The sequence below is a fragment of the Dioscorea cayenensis genome, unplaced genomic scaffold (genome assembly GCF_009730915.1).
Source record: "Dioscorea cayenensis subsp. rotundata cultivar TDr96_F1 unplaced genomic scaffold, TDr96_F1_v2_PseudoChromosome.rev07_lg8_w22 25.fasta BLBR01001640.1, whole genome shotgun sequence".
Classification (NCBI taxonomy): Eukaryota; Viridiplantae; Streptophyta; class Magnoliopsida; order Dioscoreales; family Dioscoreaceae; genus Dioscorea; species Dioscorea cayenensis.
The window spans coordinates 24,024-41,800 of record NW_024088031.1 but is presented as its reverse complement, the minus strand read 5'-3'; the positions used below and the strand labels follow the sequence as shown (position 1 = coordinate 41,800).

At 33.8% G+C, this 17,777-nt stretch overlaps 3 protein-coding genes across 3 annotated transcripts; 2 read left to right on the top strand and 1 right to left on the bottom strand.

The window, feature by feature from the left end:
* The first annotated feature begins 3,655 nt into the window (after positions 1–3,655).
* On the top strand, positions 3,656–7,504 carry LOC120256777 (INO80 complex subunit D-like). The gene is made up of 4 exons (XM_039264442.1): positions 3,656–4,055; positions 4,087–4,247; positions 5,978–6,376; positions 7,038–7,504. Exons 1-3 carry the CDS (start codon positions 3,660–3,662, stop codon positions 6,240–6,242), a joined length of 822 nt encoding a protein of 273 aa, XP_039120376.1. The 5' UTR covers positions 3,656–3,659; the 3' UTR covers positions 6,243–6,376; positions 7,038–7,504.
* Positions 7,505–8,770: 1,266 nt separating this feature from the next.
* Positions 8,771–12,302, top strand: LOC120256776 (phosphoglycolate phosphatase 1A, chloroplastic-like). Its single transcript, XM_039264441.1, has 11 exons — positions 8,771–9,075; positions 9,148–9,215; positions 9,278–9,370; positions 9,465–9,536; positions 10,076–10,147; positions 10,738–10,797; positions 10,932–10,984; positions 11,109–11,206; positions 11,591–11,690; positions 11,845–11,948; positions 12,039–12,302. Exons 1-11 carry the CDS (start codon positions 8,868–8,870, stop codon positions 12,143–12,145), a joined length of 1,035 nt encoding a protein of 344 aa, XP_039120375.1. The 5' UTR covers positions 8,771–8,867; the 3' UTR covers positions 12,146–12,302.
* Positions 12,303–12,986: 684 nt separating this feature from the next.
* LOC120256784 lies at positions 12,987–16,957 on the bottom strand. The gene is made up of 7 exons (XM_039264452.1): positions 16,178–16,957; positions 15,912–15,967; positions 15,233–15,342; positions 14,976–15,135; positions 14,796–14,888; positions 13,429–13,560; positions 12,987–13,180 (listed from the first exon to the last, which is right to left on the bottom strand). Exons 1-7 carry the CDS (start codon positions 16,872–16,874, stop codon positions 13,127–13,129), a joined length of 1,302 nt encoding a protein of 433 aa, XP_039120386.1. The 5' UTR covers positions 16,875–16,957; the 3' UTR covers positions 12,987–13,126.
* Positions 16,958–17,777: the final 820 nt, after the last annotated feature.

Sequence of the window (17,777 nt, the reverse complement as noted above, 5' to 3'; positions counted from 1 at the left end):
GCACTTTTAGCAAACAGGAATTGAACAACAAAGCATAACACTAGTGTGATTCTCATTGTTCCTCCTTCACTGATTTGACCTTTTTCATTCTTTTCTTTCTTTATTTATTTATATAATATATATTTATATATTAGAGAAATTCGCTTGTATACCTTTATGATCCTTCTCTTATTAGTCAAGGATGGAAGAGAATTATCATCATTCTATTATAAAGATGGTGTTTGTTCAGTATTATGAAAACCATACTTATTATTATACTAATATAACATCAGAAAAATTAAGTTTCTTAAATTAAATAGATTTTAAAAAAAATAAATGTGAACAAGGCATAAACGTTCAATCATAATATTGGGAGTTAAATCTTTGACCTTCAATCTAAGAAAAAAAATGAAATACCACTCTCTTGTTGTAGGGGCGGTAATTTCTTTTTATGAAATGGTCTGAATAATACTAGAAATTTGTTTTTATACCTTTAAAAACAATAAGTAATTGCTTGTACACAATTATGAAAACCATATTCATTATTGTATCTCCACAATATGGAAAAAATTATTTTTCTCTAATTAAGAGCTCTTTTGGCCTTTTCTTATGGTTTCAGGAGTGCTTTACAAAAATAATAATAATTCATAAGGGTGTATATGTAAAATCAATTTTTATAGAGGTATATTAATAATTAGAAAAAATTGCTTGCATGCCCCTTAATATTTTTATAGAGGTATATTAATAATTAGAAAAAAATTCCTTATAAATTACCAAATGCTAATATACCCTTAATATTTGCTTATATACCTCAGCAAAATGTTTTATTTAATTTATTTGATTCATTTTCAATTTTTTAAATTTTTTAATAGTGAAAAAGGCAAGAGAGTAAAAAATAATATTTTCAATAAAAATTTTTAGTTAATTTGTGTTACAGTACTATGTAAATAAATATCATTTTCCGTGAGATAAATAAATAATAATACATTTTGTAGGCGTAGACAAGTAAAAGATTTCTTAGTAATTATCTATTTTATAGGGATATGCAAGTAAAACCTGCTTATATTTTATAAATAAATAAATAGGTGTTTATGGTCTGGCTTCTGGAATGATTGACAATGGGCTTGTTTGGATGAGCTTTTGGAAAAGCCCGAAAGTCTTTTTTTATAAGTTAAGACTTACGGGTTCAAAAATTGTTTGTATGGACTTTCTAGCAGTTTGTAAAAATTTGAAAAAAGCAGTTTTTTCGGAAGCTAGTGATGAGCGACCGAAAAAGCTGCTTTTTAAACTTATTTCTGACACCGCTTTACAGTATCTAATACTAAAATATAAAAAAAGTCTTAACTACTCCTGAAAGACTTTTTCCGTAAGACTTCTATTAAACTTAAAAAAAGTGCTTTTTTGAGAAGCCAACCCAAACAAGGCCAATATTAGGTGTCATACCTTTTTATAATTATTATTATAATAAAGAGAGATGCTCAACTTTTTTATTATTTCTTTAAATAAAACAATTCCTTCCTGTGTCATTGTCTCCATGAACTCACAATTTTTAATTATAGAGAATTTTTTTTTATACAAAAAAACTCCTTTTTTATGTTCAAGTGACAAAATGGCCTTTTATCAATTACAAAATATTTAAAATAAACTATATCAATAATGTGCATTTTTGTCATGGTGAGGTTTTATTAGTTTTGTAATAAAATATTTTTTTACAAATAAACAATAAACACATCTCATTTACTCCCTCACATACCAAAAAAGTTGGTTATTTCACATAATTTAATAAAAAAATTAGTTATCTTTCCAAAAGTACTTTTAATTTATATCTTCACATTTCTCTCTCATATTAAATTTCAAGAAGTGAATTTGGAAAAAAAATAATAAATGTTTCTTGATGTTAAAAAATAACGGAAGGATTTAAATGAAATCAGGGGCATACAAAGGACCAATGTTAATAGGCAAAGGGCCATTGGCATTTTTTAAAAATATTTATTTTAAATTTCTAAAAAATTGATTATGATATTTGTATTTTATTTTTAATGATTTTTGTTGTTTATTATGATATTGTCAGCAAGAAAATTTGTAAACTTTTTTACATTTTAATTTTTGGGTACTAAAAATGATTTTTTAGGCTTTCAGTTTGGTTGACCTGATTAGATAGATGATTTTGTTTTGGTATTATTTATTTTCTGTCTCACTAGTCAATAATTGTTTACATAATTATTATAATAAATTCTTATTAATAATCATATTCAATATTTGATTTTAAAATAAATTAGTTTGATTAACTGAATTTAATAACACAAACAAACTGTTGATAATTTTGAAATATTTTTTTAGGGAAATTAAAGAATATTACATGTTATTATGAGTACTAGAAAAAAAATATATGTATTTTATGATAAAGTTCTTTAAATAGATATATTAAAAAAATAATAATAATAAATAACGGTGTCATTATATGTATGGTTGGCTTTAAATATTTCCAATCTTTATCAAGCATGTCTAATTGTGCAAATGGACAAGATCATTCCAAAAAGTTAAATTAATGGTGCCTAGAAAATGACATTGTTCAGTCCAATCATTTTCTATTTGGATGAAAATTAGCTGAAAAAAATTAAAATTGGACCCATGGGTCATTTCTCCCAATTTTATTTTTATTTTATTTTTGACGAAATTTATATAAAATTACATATTTATCAGAAAAATATCCATAATATAATGTTAAATAACAATTTACGCTCACATTATTTTCCTATATTTTAAACTTTATAAATAATTTTAAAATTGTTTAAAATAGGGGAAAAAAGGAAATTATAACTAATGAAAATAGGCGAAAACAAAATATATAATAATCATACAAAAATTTTATAAATCAGTGATGGCCAAAACGCAATGTCAAATCCCTCTGTTGAAATACTGTAGTAGCACTATTTATATCATGTTCCAGACTCAGATATTAGTTTATTGTGTTTGGACCAAAATTATATTTTTTTAAATTATATATGATGCATTTTTAAGGAGATCATTAAGATATCGTAATTAATGGATGTGGTAGTCTTTTTAGTAAAATTTTTTTTTTTTTACAAAAATCAACATTAAAAAAATAAAAATTATATTTAATGAAACGCTCTAATTAAAGGTATTTGTTGCAAAGTCAAAGCTTGGTCTTTCTACATTTAATTCCCGCCATTTTCTTATCTAATATTCCAAAAACAACCCCATTAATCTCCAAAAATCCCGCTATTTATGGCAACCATCCCCTACCAAATCCTCACCCTCACCCAACAGTTTTTCACCGCATCAACCCATAGGAAATTCGACACGTCATCGAGCATCATGGTCCCACAGCAATACAAAACCAAACGCTGTTAAGACCTTCACACCGGATCCTGACCAGAACTCAAACAATTTTCTTTGAGCGCAAGCACCCGACACGGCCTCCGTTCAAAAATCAAAAACATCACCAACTCCAACGCTGGGCCCACTGATGGATTCCCTGTATGAGATGGAACAGCAAACACGCTCTTAATTGAATATCATCCTTTGGATTTGCCTCGTGATTCGTGTCGAAAATACACGCATCGGAAGGTTCCCCTGTTTCCAACCCGCGCTGAGCTGTATATATTCATCCCCTTGTTCTAAAGTTCATCTTTTTTCGTTTTCCGTTTTCTCCTTCGATGGGCTCCGCCACCGCGAGCAAGCACCACCCGGCGCCGGCGAGGTCGATGAAGCGCGACCCCTCGGCGGAGCTCCTTGAAAGCCTCGACGCTAGCCACAACCCTGCTTTGGCTCCTGATCCTGGTGCCGTCGATCTGATGGACTGTGGGGACGGGGACGAGGACGAGGGGCTCAGGACCGCGGTGTTTCTCTCCCGGGAGGAGGTTCTTCGGCGGCGATCTAGGAGGTTGAAGCGGCTGGCAAAGTATTACAAGGATCAGTATTGGGCGTTGTTGGAGGAGGTGAAGGTGAGACATCGGCATTATTACTGGGACTTTGGGAAGAGTCCGTTTGTAGGGGAGGATAGGGAGAGTGGTGGAAATGAGGGGGGCGCGGTGGAGGGGAGTGACGAGAGGGCGAAGGGTGGGGTTGGTGCGCCGGGGCTAGGGGTTTGGGGCTGGGGATGGGGGGAAGAAGGGGGAGAGGGAGAGATGTGGGGTTTCTGGGTGTAAGGCTTGTGCGATGCCGTTGACGAGGTTTTGCCACTCCCACATATTGTTGGATGGGAAGCAGACGCTTTACAAGGCTTGTAGTTATGTGATTAAGAGGTAATTGATCTGCTGGATTTTTATTTTTAGAAAAATTTGAATTTTTTTTTCTTTTTTCTTTTCTTTGATTTTGTGGGTGGTTTATCTTGACTTAAGATTGGGGTTTTTATTTGGGTTTTAGAGATTTTCTTTTAGTTGTTTGGGTTTTGGATTCTCTGATGTTTTGTGCTTACCTTTTGATGAGTTCCTTTTTTGGTGTTAATTGATTTATGGAATCTTTACTGAGGTTTTCATGCATGAAAAAAAAAGGTAAAGAAGTTATTAATAAATTAAATAAATAAAATCAAAATTAGGGTTCATTGCCCTCTGTAGGTAAAGAAATTTATGCTGATTTCAATATGTGATTTTTTTGGAGTGGAGTATGTTCTTTATCTTATTTGGTATGGAGATATTCAGATTCAGGGCCTTTGAATTGGTGTTTTGGTCATTTATTAAATTTTCATTGCTGACCCCTTGTTCTCAAGAGAAATTATAGGCCTAAAATGCTATTGTTGCCTTTTGAAGCAAACGACTACAACATTATTCGTGTTCTTGTTGCAAATTTTGTATGGGTAAATTCTCACCAAAATATCCTGTTTTATAATTTTATTATTTTTGACTGGCTCTTACCCATGGTGTAAATGCTACTCAAAATAAAGCCATTTAAGATTTATTTGCTGGCCATATGTAGAGGGCTTTTACCTCCACTTGTTCTGGATACTCCACTACTTCCAGTCTATATTTGATTTTTCTCAGTTTTTTCTAATGCAAGTTTAGGATTTTTTATACTCTTCTTGCTCACATTGTATATTTTGGTCTTCTTAGTTGCCAAATACTATTTATTTTTGGTGTCAATCCCACAATCATGCAAGCAGCTCCATGATTTTCCTAGTCACGCAATTACATTCATGCCTTAATTACGATTGGCATTTTCTTAAAATATATTAAGCTTTTTGTACGTCACCTTGTTTACATCTTGTTTGATTTAGGTCGGTGATTATCACGTGCTCGCCTAACTGTGGTAGTCTTTTTATCATTCCTAACTTGGAAAATGGATGTGCTTGTGTTTTTTTGCCATGACTGGATTAGGACCAAGCCAATTCTCAAATAGTATTTTGCTGGAAGAAATCGAACATTACTAGTAATTTTAAGGGGGCATTTGAGGCCTCGATGGACTTTAGTATGGATGATAACCAGACTATGCTGTTTTGTTTTTAATGGGTTCGAATCTCTTCTGGGTAGATTAAGGGGCCCGTTATTGGTGAAGTGCTTTACTAAATTAGTTGGTCAAATTAAGCATGATACTTGTTAAATCAATATGGTGAGCAAATGTATGAATGATTTTTTTCTTTATCATTATTATTAATAAGATGCTCTTAACTAATCATTCTTTGGGTTATCTCTGCCAAACAACCAACATATTTTCTTTTTTTCTCTTTATTTAGGAAAACATTTGTTATAAATCATCAAATTCTTTAGTGAACATTGGTTTATATCAGAGATCATATATTATTAAAAGCATGCCTTTTGGGTGGAAGAAGTATTATGAACATGAAGAATAGAATGTTGATGAACTTGGAATTTGTGAAAACATTAGTAGCTAAAATTGTAAATTTTTATTTGGCATTAATGTTATAATTTCTTGTGTTATATCATGTTTTGACGAAAAGTTAATACTGCATCTGAAGTTATTATTTACCGATTTGTGAGGATCTTTTTTCATGTCAAATAATTATTTTGGATTTCAACAGTGCGCAAAGTGGGCAAATTATTTGCGGGAAACCTGTGCTTAGAGCTGCTGTCCCCTCTCTCTGCCTTAATCACTTTCAGAAGGCTCAGAAACATGTATCTCAAGCTTTAAAGAAGGCTGGTCTTAATGTATCATCTTCAAGTAGACCTCCTCCAAAATTTCATATTATAATGGCTGAATATGTGCGCCAAATTCAAGCTAAAAGAAGAGAAGCTTTGAATACTACCATTGAGACTGTCAGAGATGAGGATGAAAAGATCTGCTGAAATTTCTGTACTTACGGTGATCTTATTGTATACATGAGAACCTTAGATGGAGGTCTCATGAATCAGATTGAGCTGGATGCCATTTACGCGGATGCAGGTTATTCCTCCCCTGGGAAAATTCGCTATTTACTAAGGTACTATTCTGAGGACTATATGTTACTTTCTTCAATGGTATTATTTTTGTGCTAAAATTAAAGACTGTTAGTCTTTGTGCAATCTCAACTTCTGTTAAAAAGTTAAGTGTTTGCATTAGTATCAAATTTGTTGTTGCTGCGTTGATGACATATAATTTTATCTAGGCTACATGATGTCTTTTCGGGGACATGATTTTCTATTATGACTGAGAGGTTTCATGCTACCTTATAGCTAGTGCTTTGCTTCTGTGGGAACTAGACAAGAATACCATCACAAGAGACTCCAAATAATCATGTTCTTGCTTCTTTCTTGAACTACTCATTTCCTTCAATGGAGCATTTTCAGGCATTTCCAATTGGTCTTCATCATCACACTGCTTAACTTAGATTTATGTTGTGTTTATCATTGCTTTACATACTGCCTTCACTTGTGGTAATGCTGCATGAAGCACATACAAATTATACAATCTTAAAAAATTAAACATTTTATGTTAAGTCCTGTAAGGTACACACAAGTTTCATTCTTTTGACCCAATATTAATCTCCTTGTATTTTGTTCTCAATTTATTTATTTATTGCATGGTTTGCTGAATCAGTTATTGCCTTGTGCAAATGTAGAAAGGGATGAGGACTAATCATGCTCTTGATTTCTTATGAGCAGCTTAGCTTGTGAACCCCATGCTGCCATGCTCTTCCCAAGCATAAATTTCCTATGATTATCTAGAACGGGTCCTGCCCATGTCAACTGTGTGGCACTATCGATCATCTCGCATGGGACTCATCTTCAGCACGGCACGCCCTTGGACAGCACAACTACCATCCATTTAAACTGCACTAGTGCTATGAGATGAGGTGTGTGTTGATGAAGGTCTTGCCCTCTTTTTTCTGAACAAAGGCATTAATAGATGTATGGATGGAGGCATGATGGCTTGCTTCTTATAACTGTTCCTGCTCTGAAAAGCAGAAGCTTGTATTTATGAGGCAAATTTTTTTTTTCCTTGTACCAAAAATCTTAGCTGTGAATATGATTGATTATTCCCTCAGCATCCACCTGCTGTGTATTTTTGTAAATTCAAGAAAACAGTCTTTGTTATGTCTGTGCTATAAATTCCTAAATTTGTTTGTTCCCATTTGGTTAGTGATTTTTATTAGCTAATTATAATTAATGTTTCCTATCAGAATTGTGGTTTGTCCTATTATATATATATATATATATATATATATAAAAATGTTTTTGATGTGCGTTTTAGCTTTGCCATGTAGTACTTGTTTGATTAAATTACCTTTTTTAACCTCAGCAGTCAGGTTTGCATGGTTTGTGTTAGTAGCTTGAACTATAGTCCAACTGGTGCATCATTTTGTGTACTTGGCATAATTTTGTATTTCCAGAAGAAATTTACCATTACAATGCCCGTATTACAAAGTCATTATTGATGAGAGAGGTTAGTTAACATGCAGCAGATATGACACTTATACTCATAAGCATAGAAGAGATAACACTCTAAATGAACATAAAGAGTACTTTGAGATTAATCAACCCCTTATGTACCATGACATTACTCCTCTTAGCATTATCATTATTATTAGAAGAGTATCTATCACCTCCTGGAAATCATCCAATAAAATTTTCACACTTGAGACACATTTACCATTTACCCCGCAATTAAATATTACGTCCTTTTTTTACTTATCTATTTTAACAGATTCAAACCTATTAAAAAAATCAATTAAAATTAGTTATCGTCTGAAATTTATAAAAAATTATATCAATGTTGAAAAAATTACCTCATTTAAAACTCATCAAGATATCTTCTATTCTCTCTCAAGATTGACAAATTGAAAAACATAATAGTATATTAAAAATAAATGTATAAATATCAAAATGGTCCCTCTATTTTTTGTTTTCCGCTTTTTAGTCCCTCTATTATAAAATCCGTCATTTTGGTACTTGTATTTGCACATTTTCGTCCTTTAGTTGTAAAATCCGCCTTTTTGGTCCTCGTATTTACACATTTTCATCCTTTTTGATCTCTCTAATTCATCAACTGGAAGGACGAAAAGTAGGAGATCCGTCAATTAGAGGGACAAAAAAGACAAAAAATGTGAAAAATACGAGAACCAAAAAGACGGATTTTATACTAGAGGAACTAAAAGGGCAGAAAACAAAAAATACGAGGGATCATTTTAATATTTTGACAAAAAAATAAAAGGTAAAATTTGGAGAAAAAAAAAACTATTCTTCTAAAAGGGAACAAGTAAATAAGAGCGGAAGGAGTATTACATTAAAACCCTTCAAAAATGCACAAATTAAAATTGCTCCACATACAACAATCACCTGAATTTGAAGCCCAGGAACACCACACACTCTAACACACCCTTCATATCCATTCACTCCCAATCAAACAAGACTCTCTCTTACTCTGTTCAATACCAACGGCCAACAACCAAAGAGAGGAAAAAATAAAAAAAAAGCGGCAAGGCAACCTTTAAGATGATGCTTGTGAGCAGGGTCGCTGCTCTCTCCTTCGTCTCCCTCCCAAATCGCACTCTCTTCTCCTCTCCCTCCTCTCTATTCCCACCTGTGAGGCTCCGCAATTCGAGAATGGCTTCGTTCTCCCCGGTCCGCGCATCGGCGCAGAAGCTCCAGAAACCTGACGAGCTCATCGACTCCGTCGAGACCTTCATCTTTGATTGCGATGGTTTCATCTTTTTCTTTTTTTGTTGATTTTGTTGATTTTGTGATGCATTCTTATTTAGGTTTTGCTTTTCAGGCGTCATATGGAAAGGGGATAGCTTGATTGATGGCGTGCCACAAACCCTTGATATGCTTCGCTCCAAAGTAGGGTTTTTCATTAATGAATTTTTGTGGATTGGAGTGATGAAAGAGAGGAATAATTTCAGGGGAAAAGATTGGTTTTTGTGACAAATAATTCTACCAAGTCTAGGAAGCAGTATGGGAAGAAATTTGAGACCTTGGGTTTGAATGTCAATGAGGTTAGCTGAATTTGAAATAAGAAATAACATATTTATTTTTTTTTATGATTTCTCTTGAAATTCTCACATTCACTAATGGTTTTCCCTTTTTTAGGAAGAGATTTTTGCATCATCTTTTGCAGCAGCAGCCTATCTGAAGTCAATTGACTTCCCTAAAGATAAGAAGGTTTGTTTTCTGGCTTGTCCATTGAACATCCTCAATTGTTCATGGACATTTCGCCATTTTTGTTTATGTGCATGTTGTTGCTATTATGGCAAATTAGAGTAACTAATAGTCCCACATTAGTTAATTTGAAAAATATAGATATCAATGTATAAGCTTGGGTTTCTCATTCTATCCGCGTAAGCTTTTTTAGTTGAATCGAACCTAAATAATATATTTGTTTTGTATCTAACATGGTTTTAGAGTTTGATTTATTTGGTTTGTTTGGAACATGTCAAGTTAAAATAGACTAGCATGTATCAAGGCAGACAGTGTACCTCTTATTCTATAGTGTCCCACCCAATAATAACTTGCACATGATTTGACTATTTTAAAAAATAACATGTTTTGTGTGTCCTTGAGACTAATTATGAACAAGAACCCAACTCTATCTTCTATGTTAATGCCTTTCTTGTATACACTCTGTATGCTCTTTCCTTGTAAATAACATTTCATTTCATTCAAATGGTGAAATTATCTAAAACTTCTGGTTAAAATTTCAGGTATATGTGATTGGTGAGGATGGAATCTTAAAGGAACTAGAGCTTGCTGGTTTTCAGTACCTAGGTGGTCCGGTATGTTTATTACAAAGAACCTGCACTAAATATATTAGAGTTTTGTGGCTATTCACTATGAAATTGATTTTTCCGACAATAGAGATTTCATGGTCAAATATCATATTATAACTCACCATTTAGTTATCAGGAAGTACGTCCATTCTCCTTTCAAAATTCCCGTGTTCCTTTTCAGCAACCTTCGCGAGTCTGGTAATTGTATACAGCAAATTCTAATATATTTCAGGATTAGAGATTGGTAAATCTCAGCAAATGATGATAGACACAGTTCACCCCTAGATTGTTCATTTGTTATCTTCTTGACACATCTTCAGGTCTACTATGGTTTCTGGTTGCACATTATTAGAATATATTTGGCAATAAGACCATATGAGTTCAATGTATGATCAAAATCTCAGGATGGATGATTGACATTATAGTTTGTTTTCCCATTTATGCCCAAGCGTTATATTCCACTGTATAAACTTTCACAATGTTAGCAATTGACAATTCCTAAAAGGAAAAACATAGCAAGTCTAAAATTTATCATCCGTATATATCATATCCATACAAAGATTTGTTCATGCTCTATAGATTTTTAAGTTTTTCAGGCAGATGGTGACAAAAAGATAGAGTTGAAACCTGGTTTCTATATGGAGCATGACGAGAATGTATGTTTACTCCATTATAACCTATTGTTTAGCTTTGAATTTCTTCTCTTTTCCTTGGAGTATAAGATTAAAGAAAAGAATTAACTTCTTCCATCGTATTGACTATATTTGTCTTCTATTATCCCCATTTTTAGGTTGGAGCTGTTGTGGTTGGTTTTGATCGTTATTTCAACTACTACAAAGTTCAGTAAGTTCAGTTATTCTTAAGATTTTCTTTTTATTTTCAGTGTATTCAAAGTATGCACAAATTTATGAATTACAGGCAATTCTTTACCTTAATATGGGTGTCTGTATTCCTTTCCGAACGATAGGTATGGAACACTTTGCATACGTGAAAATCCCGGTTGTCTTTTTATTGCAACAAATCGTGATGCTGTAACTCACCTCACAGATGCTCAAGAATGGGCAGGTTAACCTCTATCCTCCTTTTTCAGCTTTGTGTAATGTTTTTCCTTCTTCAATTTAATTTTTTTCTTTGGTTCAAACTGGCGTTATGGAGGATGTTTCATTCCCTATGAACAAAAAAGTTATGGTTCTTCAGGGTTCCGCTTTTTGTGTTGATGATGATAAATAGGACTTTTCTCTTTTGAATCCGTTGTGATGCATTTTGCTTGAACAGATAACCTAACTTTGATATTTTCTTGTCACTCACATGATAAAAAGTTCAATCTGATTATGTTCTCAAATTAGTTCTCAAATCATACCTTTTTATTTTCTTGTTTCTTCTTTCTTGACAACCTCTAAAAGTTATGTCGTAGTGTTCAAACTTTGTAACCTAATCTTACAACTTCAGGTGGTGGTTCCATGGTCGGTGCAATCCGTGGATCAACTCAAAAAGAGCCTCTTGTCGTAGGAAAGCCGTCAACTTTTATGATGGACTACCTATCAAACAAGTGAGTTCCGCGAAAAACATGCATTGTATTTTCTCGATATAACCAAAATACTTCATATTTGTTCTAGCTTATTGTCTCACAGTCCTTTTAAGTTTCTACATATTATGTATATAACCAAAATCCTATGACATGCCTCAATAACTTTATCCTATAGGTTTGGGATTCTCAAGTCACAAATATGCATGGTCGGAGATCGATTGGATACCGATATCCTGTTTGGACAAAATGGTGGCTGTAAAACTCTCCTTGTTCTATCAGGTATATCAAGTTCGGCTTTTCTTGAATTCAAGTCATCCATCAAATAAACAAGAATGCTTGGATTTATTACTCAAAAACCCTCATTTTCAGGTGTTACCAACCTTCAAATGCTTCAAAGCCCTGACAACAACATACAACCAGATTTCTACACCAACAAAGTTTCAGACTTCCTCACTCTTAAAGCTGCAGCAGTCTGATTCAAAGTTCTTGTTATTTATAAGCTGCCAAATTTGCAGCCATTTTTTTTTAACAAAATGAATGGAATAATATATTGTGAAAGTAATTTGTCAAATAGCCAATATAACAGCTTTTAGGATGTGCATGCAAATGTTATAACCATGATTTTGAGTTCAAGATACTAATTCATGAACTTGCTAAGAAGTTCTCTACCATGAGCTAAATGTAGGACCATTGTTGAGTATTGTTGGGTGTTGTTGGGAGTTATGGGATAAGCAAGAATGTTAATGTTAAATAAGTTAAGTTGAATATACTAATCATTTCAAATTTTAAATGGAATAACAAGTATACCTCTTTTAAGTTACAAATAGCCTATCCTGCAACCATTAGCCATATAATTTAGTATTTTAATGATGATTAATCATCACCAAAACTGAATTAAGAACCATGGCAATCAAGAAAATGTCCATGTTTAAAATCTAACATATTCTTCAACTTTATAATCGTAATCTTCAAAATTCTTCCTCCAAAATTTATTTTACAAATAACACGCAAGGATATATCTGTAAATTCACTTACACCACTAAACTCTTAAACATGAAAGTTTCCAACATGTGCATTTCTATTTCAACCAAGCAAAAGAGCATGGCAATGTAAGCAAATAATCTAAAAGTTTCCATTTTCTTTTAATAGATAATTCAAGCCACAAAAAAGAAAGACAAGACAGAAAGAAAGTAACCTTTAATATGCATATGAACAGACAAGCACCAAGAAGACAAAAGATATTAAACAAGTATGAGCAAATATCAATCAATTTGAAGGTATATAAAAGTGAGTTCATTAGAAACCTTGAAGCCCTTATAGATTTAAAATAAATAAATAAATAACTAATGCCATCCAACGTTTGGTTTAACATCCAGCAAGTAATCCAAACAAATTAGTTTTTCACACGTAATTAGACAACAAATAAGGCAGATGAAAAGCCAATTGCAGTATTAATATCACAACTCAGGGTGATACCTCACAACATCCCCTTCAGATCCATTTAGATGCATCTGCAGAATAAACATTCATGTTTAAGAACTTCCCATTTACAAAAAAATAAATAAATAAATAAACTGCACATAAATTGGCACCTAAAATTAGTAAGACAAATTATAACAAGTTTCACTTTTGATATGAAGCTGCTCACCAAAATACTAGACAAACTATTTTTAAAAAAAAAATCACCATCTGAACAAATTCTTCCTCATGAATTTTAGTAAAGAAGCATTTAGAACTCAGTTTGAAGAAGTTTGCTCACCATATCAAGAGCTTCTGCTGCAATTTTCTGACCTTCAGCACCACAAACTTCAACAAACAGATTTAGCAAATGTTTCCTTTGATCTATTCTTAAATTTTTCTTGAGGCCACTTGCCACCATCTCCATTTCAGGCTAGAAACAACAAGACCATATATGTGAGCGAGCCTCCATGTCAAGTGATGCAAACTCAAAAGTTACTCAGGAGAGATGTTATGATCATCCAGCATCAAATTAATGCAATTAAAGAGATTCTTTGTTTTGTATATAACAGCAACAGCTAGAAGACCCTAGACATACACAGGCATGCACATATGCTAAAAAATAGATCCCCCTGCTAATTATGGACATGTAAATCTGACATGTAGAGTACAGAATAATATAATATATAGTTTATAAAGTTTCAAAAGTTTGTTACAAGCTAGAGCACATAGGGCTATAAACGAAACGAGCCAAGCTGAGCTTGGCCATGTTCAAGCTTGGCTTGTCACTAGTTTAACTGAGCTCAGACCAAGCTTGAGCGTACTTTAACCAAGCCCGAGCCGAGCTCGAGTTTACTTCAACTGAGCTTGAGCCGAGCTCGACCCTACTTCAAGTTTCATAAAATTTTAAAGCTCAAGCTCGGCTCATTAGCTTGATAAAGCTTGGTCATTGTTTTCATAAATAATACATTATTATTATTATTATTGAAAAATGTCTTGTTTTTAAGATAATCTTAAACCTTCTTATAATAAAAATTATAAATTAATGTTATATTTTGCTTAAACTTATACCAAAACGACATGTAATATTTTTATAACACATTATTATTAATAATCCCATAAACAACTATGTTAATATTGCTATAAACAGTTCTATAAATGTTTTATATAAATGAGCTTATTAGTAATAAACAATTCTACTTATGATTCTCATAAATAATTCTTACTTTTAAACAAGCTTTAATGATACTATAAATGAGTTGTTCACAAGCCTTAATGAGCCGAGCATGGTGGTGTTCAAACTCGGCTCGTTTACCTTACGAGCTTAAGCTCGGGAATCGCTTGTTTACTGAGCCGAGCCTTTGAGCTTTTAACAATGTTAATAATCTAAAGCTATATACTTAAATTTCATGCTTTAAGCAAATCAAATTTCTCCCTCTTTAAGCCTTTTCGGAAGAGATAATGCATGTATATGAACTAAGTAACAGATAAACTTATAATTGGTTCAATATGTCTTATGACTAGCAAAGTAATTTACTCAATCTAATATACTGCCACAAATATATATAGCTCCCTTTGTATATCAAGTATTCACTCAAAATTAGTAATTTATGCCATTTATAAATAGCACAAAACACAAGCTCTCAATTAACCAGTAGAAATACATACAGAATTTTCTTCAAAAGGGAAAATTCGATGGATTTGACATATCTTTGATATTTCCTCCTTTGCTTCAGATCGTTTTCCTTGAACTTCAAATGCCTGAATAGGGAAGAGAAGCTCAAATCATCGATCAGGAATACCTAATCAATCTAGTGAATATATAGAAACAACTACAGAAAATCCTACCCAACATTGCAAAATCCATGAACGTGTGTGAGCCGCAACAGCTGCACGAACAAGTCTAGCAGCATGAACATTATCAAGCCCAATGTTACCACCAAGCCCAGAAATAAATCGCCTGGCATCCTCACCATCAATTTGAGGAGTGGCATCGGGCTGTCTTATTCTAAATTACTTACAAAAAGAAGAAAATATCAAAATACAAAACAAAATAGAGGGCAAGATCATAAAAGACGCTCTTAAAGAAATGGACTGAGATAAACCTGATGCAATTATTGATAACAAGAACCACAGCAGCTCGATAGAATGAATCACGCACATTGGTAGTTTCAAAAAAGACATTCGCACCAGAAATCCTGCAAATCTGGCGAAGCTGCTCTCACAAGGGTAAAGCCATTATTTATTAGTTTAAGAATAAGCCAGACAGAAATCAAGAAAAGAGATTAGCAGAAGGTCATGAAATCATTCCTATACAAAATAGTGCATGGTATCACCTTAGAAACTCATGACTTGAAGACTGGGCATCCTTCATTATGGGGTGCCAAATGTAGTAGATGAGTCAGATTCATAATCACATATGATTTAAACTAGCTGTTATAACCTAACAAATTTCAATCCTTGGCAACCACTCATACAATAGTAACCTAGAACAACTAAATGCAATCCACTATAACAGGCAAGTTGAAGAAGAATGACCAAAAACTCCAACCTGAAATCTGAAATTATCCTGAACTAAGCAATTTATTCAATCTTTCAAGCAGTATAAAATCGCAACTGCCTATACTAACATACATCAAAAAGCAAATGATGCATCTATCTGAATAATGCTCTAGTGGTGAAAATGTTAACTTGGTTTTCAGAAATAGTCCATCCTAAAAAAATAGTTGATGAATGATGATAAAAACAATAAAAAAAATTCATACAGATCACAGAGCCACTAACTTGAATTATATCATCCTCTTTATAATCCATTCCGTTCATCCTGCTATCCATAATTGCTGGCAATCAAGTAAATATATAACAATCTGAAGGAGATTAAGAAGCACAAATAATACATTCATGAAGCCATTTGGAATATAAAAGGGGAAAATTTTACCTACAAAAGAGAAGAAAATAAGATCAATAAACCGAAATTTATTTTTTCCAAAATTAGATTTTTTCCTCATCTTTTTTGCTTAAATAATCTCAATAAAATTTAGGTAGCTCACCTCGAACCAATCTATTAGCTTCTCTCTGGAGCTCCTCCTTCCTATCAGAAGCAACCTGCGAAGTGATTGGCTCCGGCCACCAATGCGGCAGCTTGTCCCGCTTCGCCAAACGATTCTTTTGATATCTTTCTTTGATTTTCAATTCAGCTCTTGTAGCTGACGGCGATAGAGGATTCACTGGAACGCTGACCCTCCTCCTCCCAACCACAACCTCTCTGCCACCAAGACTCCGATCCCTCCTCACTACCAACCAATTCCCAAACCCTCGAAACCGTAATTGCCGCCACAGCCACACCAAAACCCTAGCCGCCAGGACCGTTACGAAACTCCATAGAAGCAGGCTAGCGACAAAGTCGAGCGATGATCTACGGCACGAGAAAACGATGCGGTTCCCTCGATCAACGCGGACGGAGGTGCGGAGGTCGTTATAAGCATCAGCGCCGGACGAGAGGACGCGGCGCAAGCGGAACTCGGAGGTGCGTAGTATGCGATTCAGGGAGGAGAAGGCGCGTGATGAGAATTCAGCGATGGAAATAGAGAGCTCGAAGTCACGGTCTGGGGGACGGCGGCGAGTGTCTGGGCGGCGGCCACGGCGAAAGAGGGAGGAGGAAAGGCAGAGGGAGGGGTTGGCACCAAATTCACGATGGCCGCAATGGGTGTAGAAGAGCTCCGGCGGGGAGGTCACTGCCCCGTTCATCGCCGCATCGGCGAAGAAGACGGAGAGGAATTTCGAGGCTTTGGAGTGCTCGGAAAGAAAATGGGGACGGTTTCGTTTACCGTTTTTCCCTTTTTTGTAATATGAAGAAAATTAAAGGTTTAATTATTATATAGGTTCTGTAATTGTGTACTTTTTGCCCTTTTAATCATTGTAATATTTTTTAGTACAATTAAGTCATTATATTTAATCGAATTTGGTCATTCTAGTTCGCTGTTTAGATGGGCAAGTGTAAATTGCAAGGACTTAATTGTACTTAAAAATATTACCGTAGACTAGAACGACCCAACTCAACTAAATATGAGGACTTAATTGTACTCAAAAATATTAAAAGGACTAAAAAAGTAAAAAGTACACAATTATAAGGACATGTACGACAATTGAACCAAAATTAAAACCTATATATAGACATATATTTTAGAAACTCACTTACCGATTTAGAGAAAAAACGTTACTATATTTCAATGGAATTTGATTAATGGGAAAGTAATGGGTAAGTTTTACTGGTGACCATAAATGTTTCATCATTATAACGCTATGGCCATAAATATTTTTTTTAACGTTGTGACCACAAAACTATTCTCCGATTACACTGATGGCCACATTGGTATGTTTGGAGGCTATTTCCGGCGAAGCTGATGACGTGACCATAAAATATATGATCCACGTAGGAAGCCTTTGTGGCCACAGCGTTATAATGATGAAACATTTGTGGCCAAAACGTTAAAAAAAAAAACATTTGTGGCCATCAGTGCGACCAGATAATAGTTTTGTGGCTACAATGTTACAAAAAATGCATTTGTGGCCAGTGAAACTTACCTGGAAAGTAATTGATCGGAAAATAACATTCTTTTCTTTGGTATGCATTAGAAATTTGATAAAATT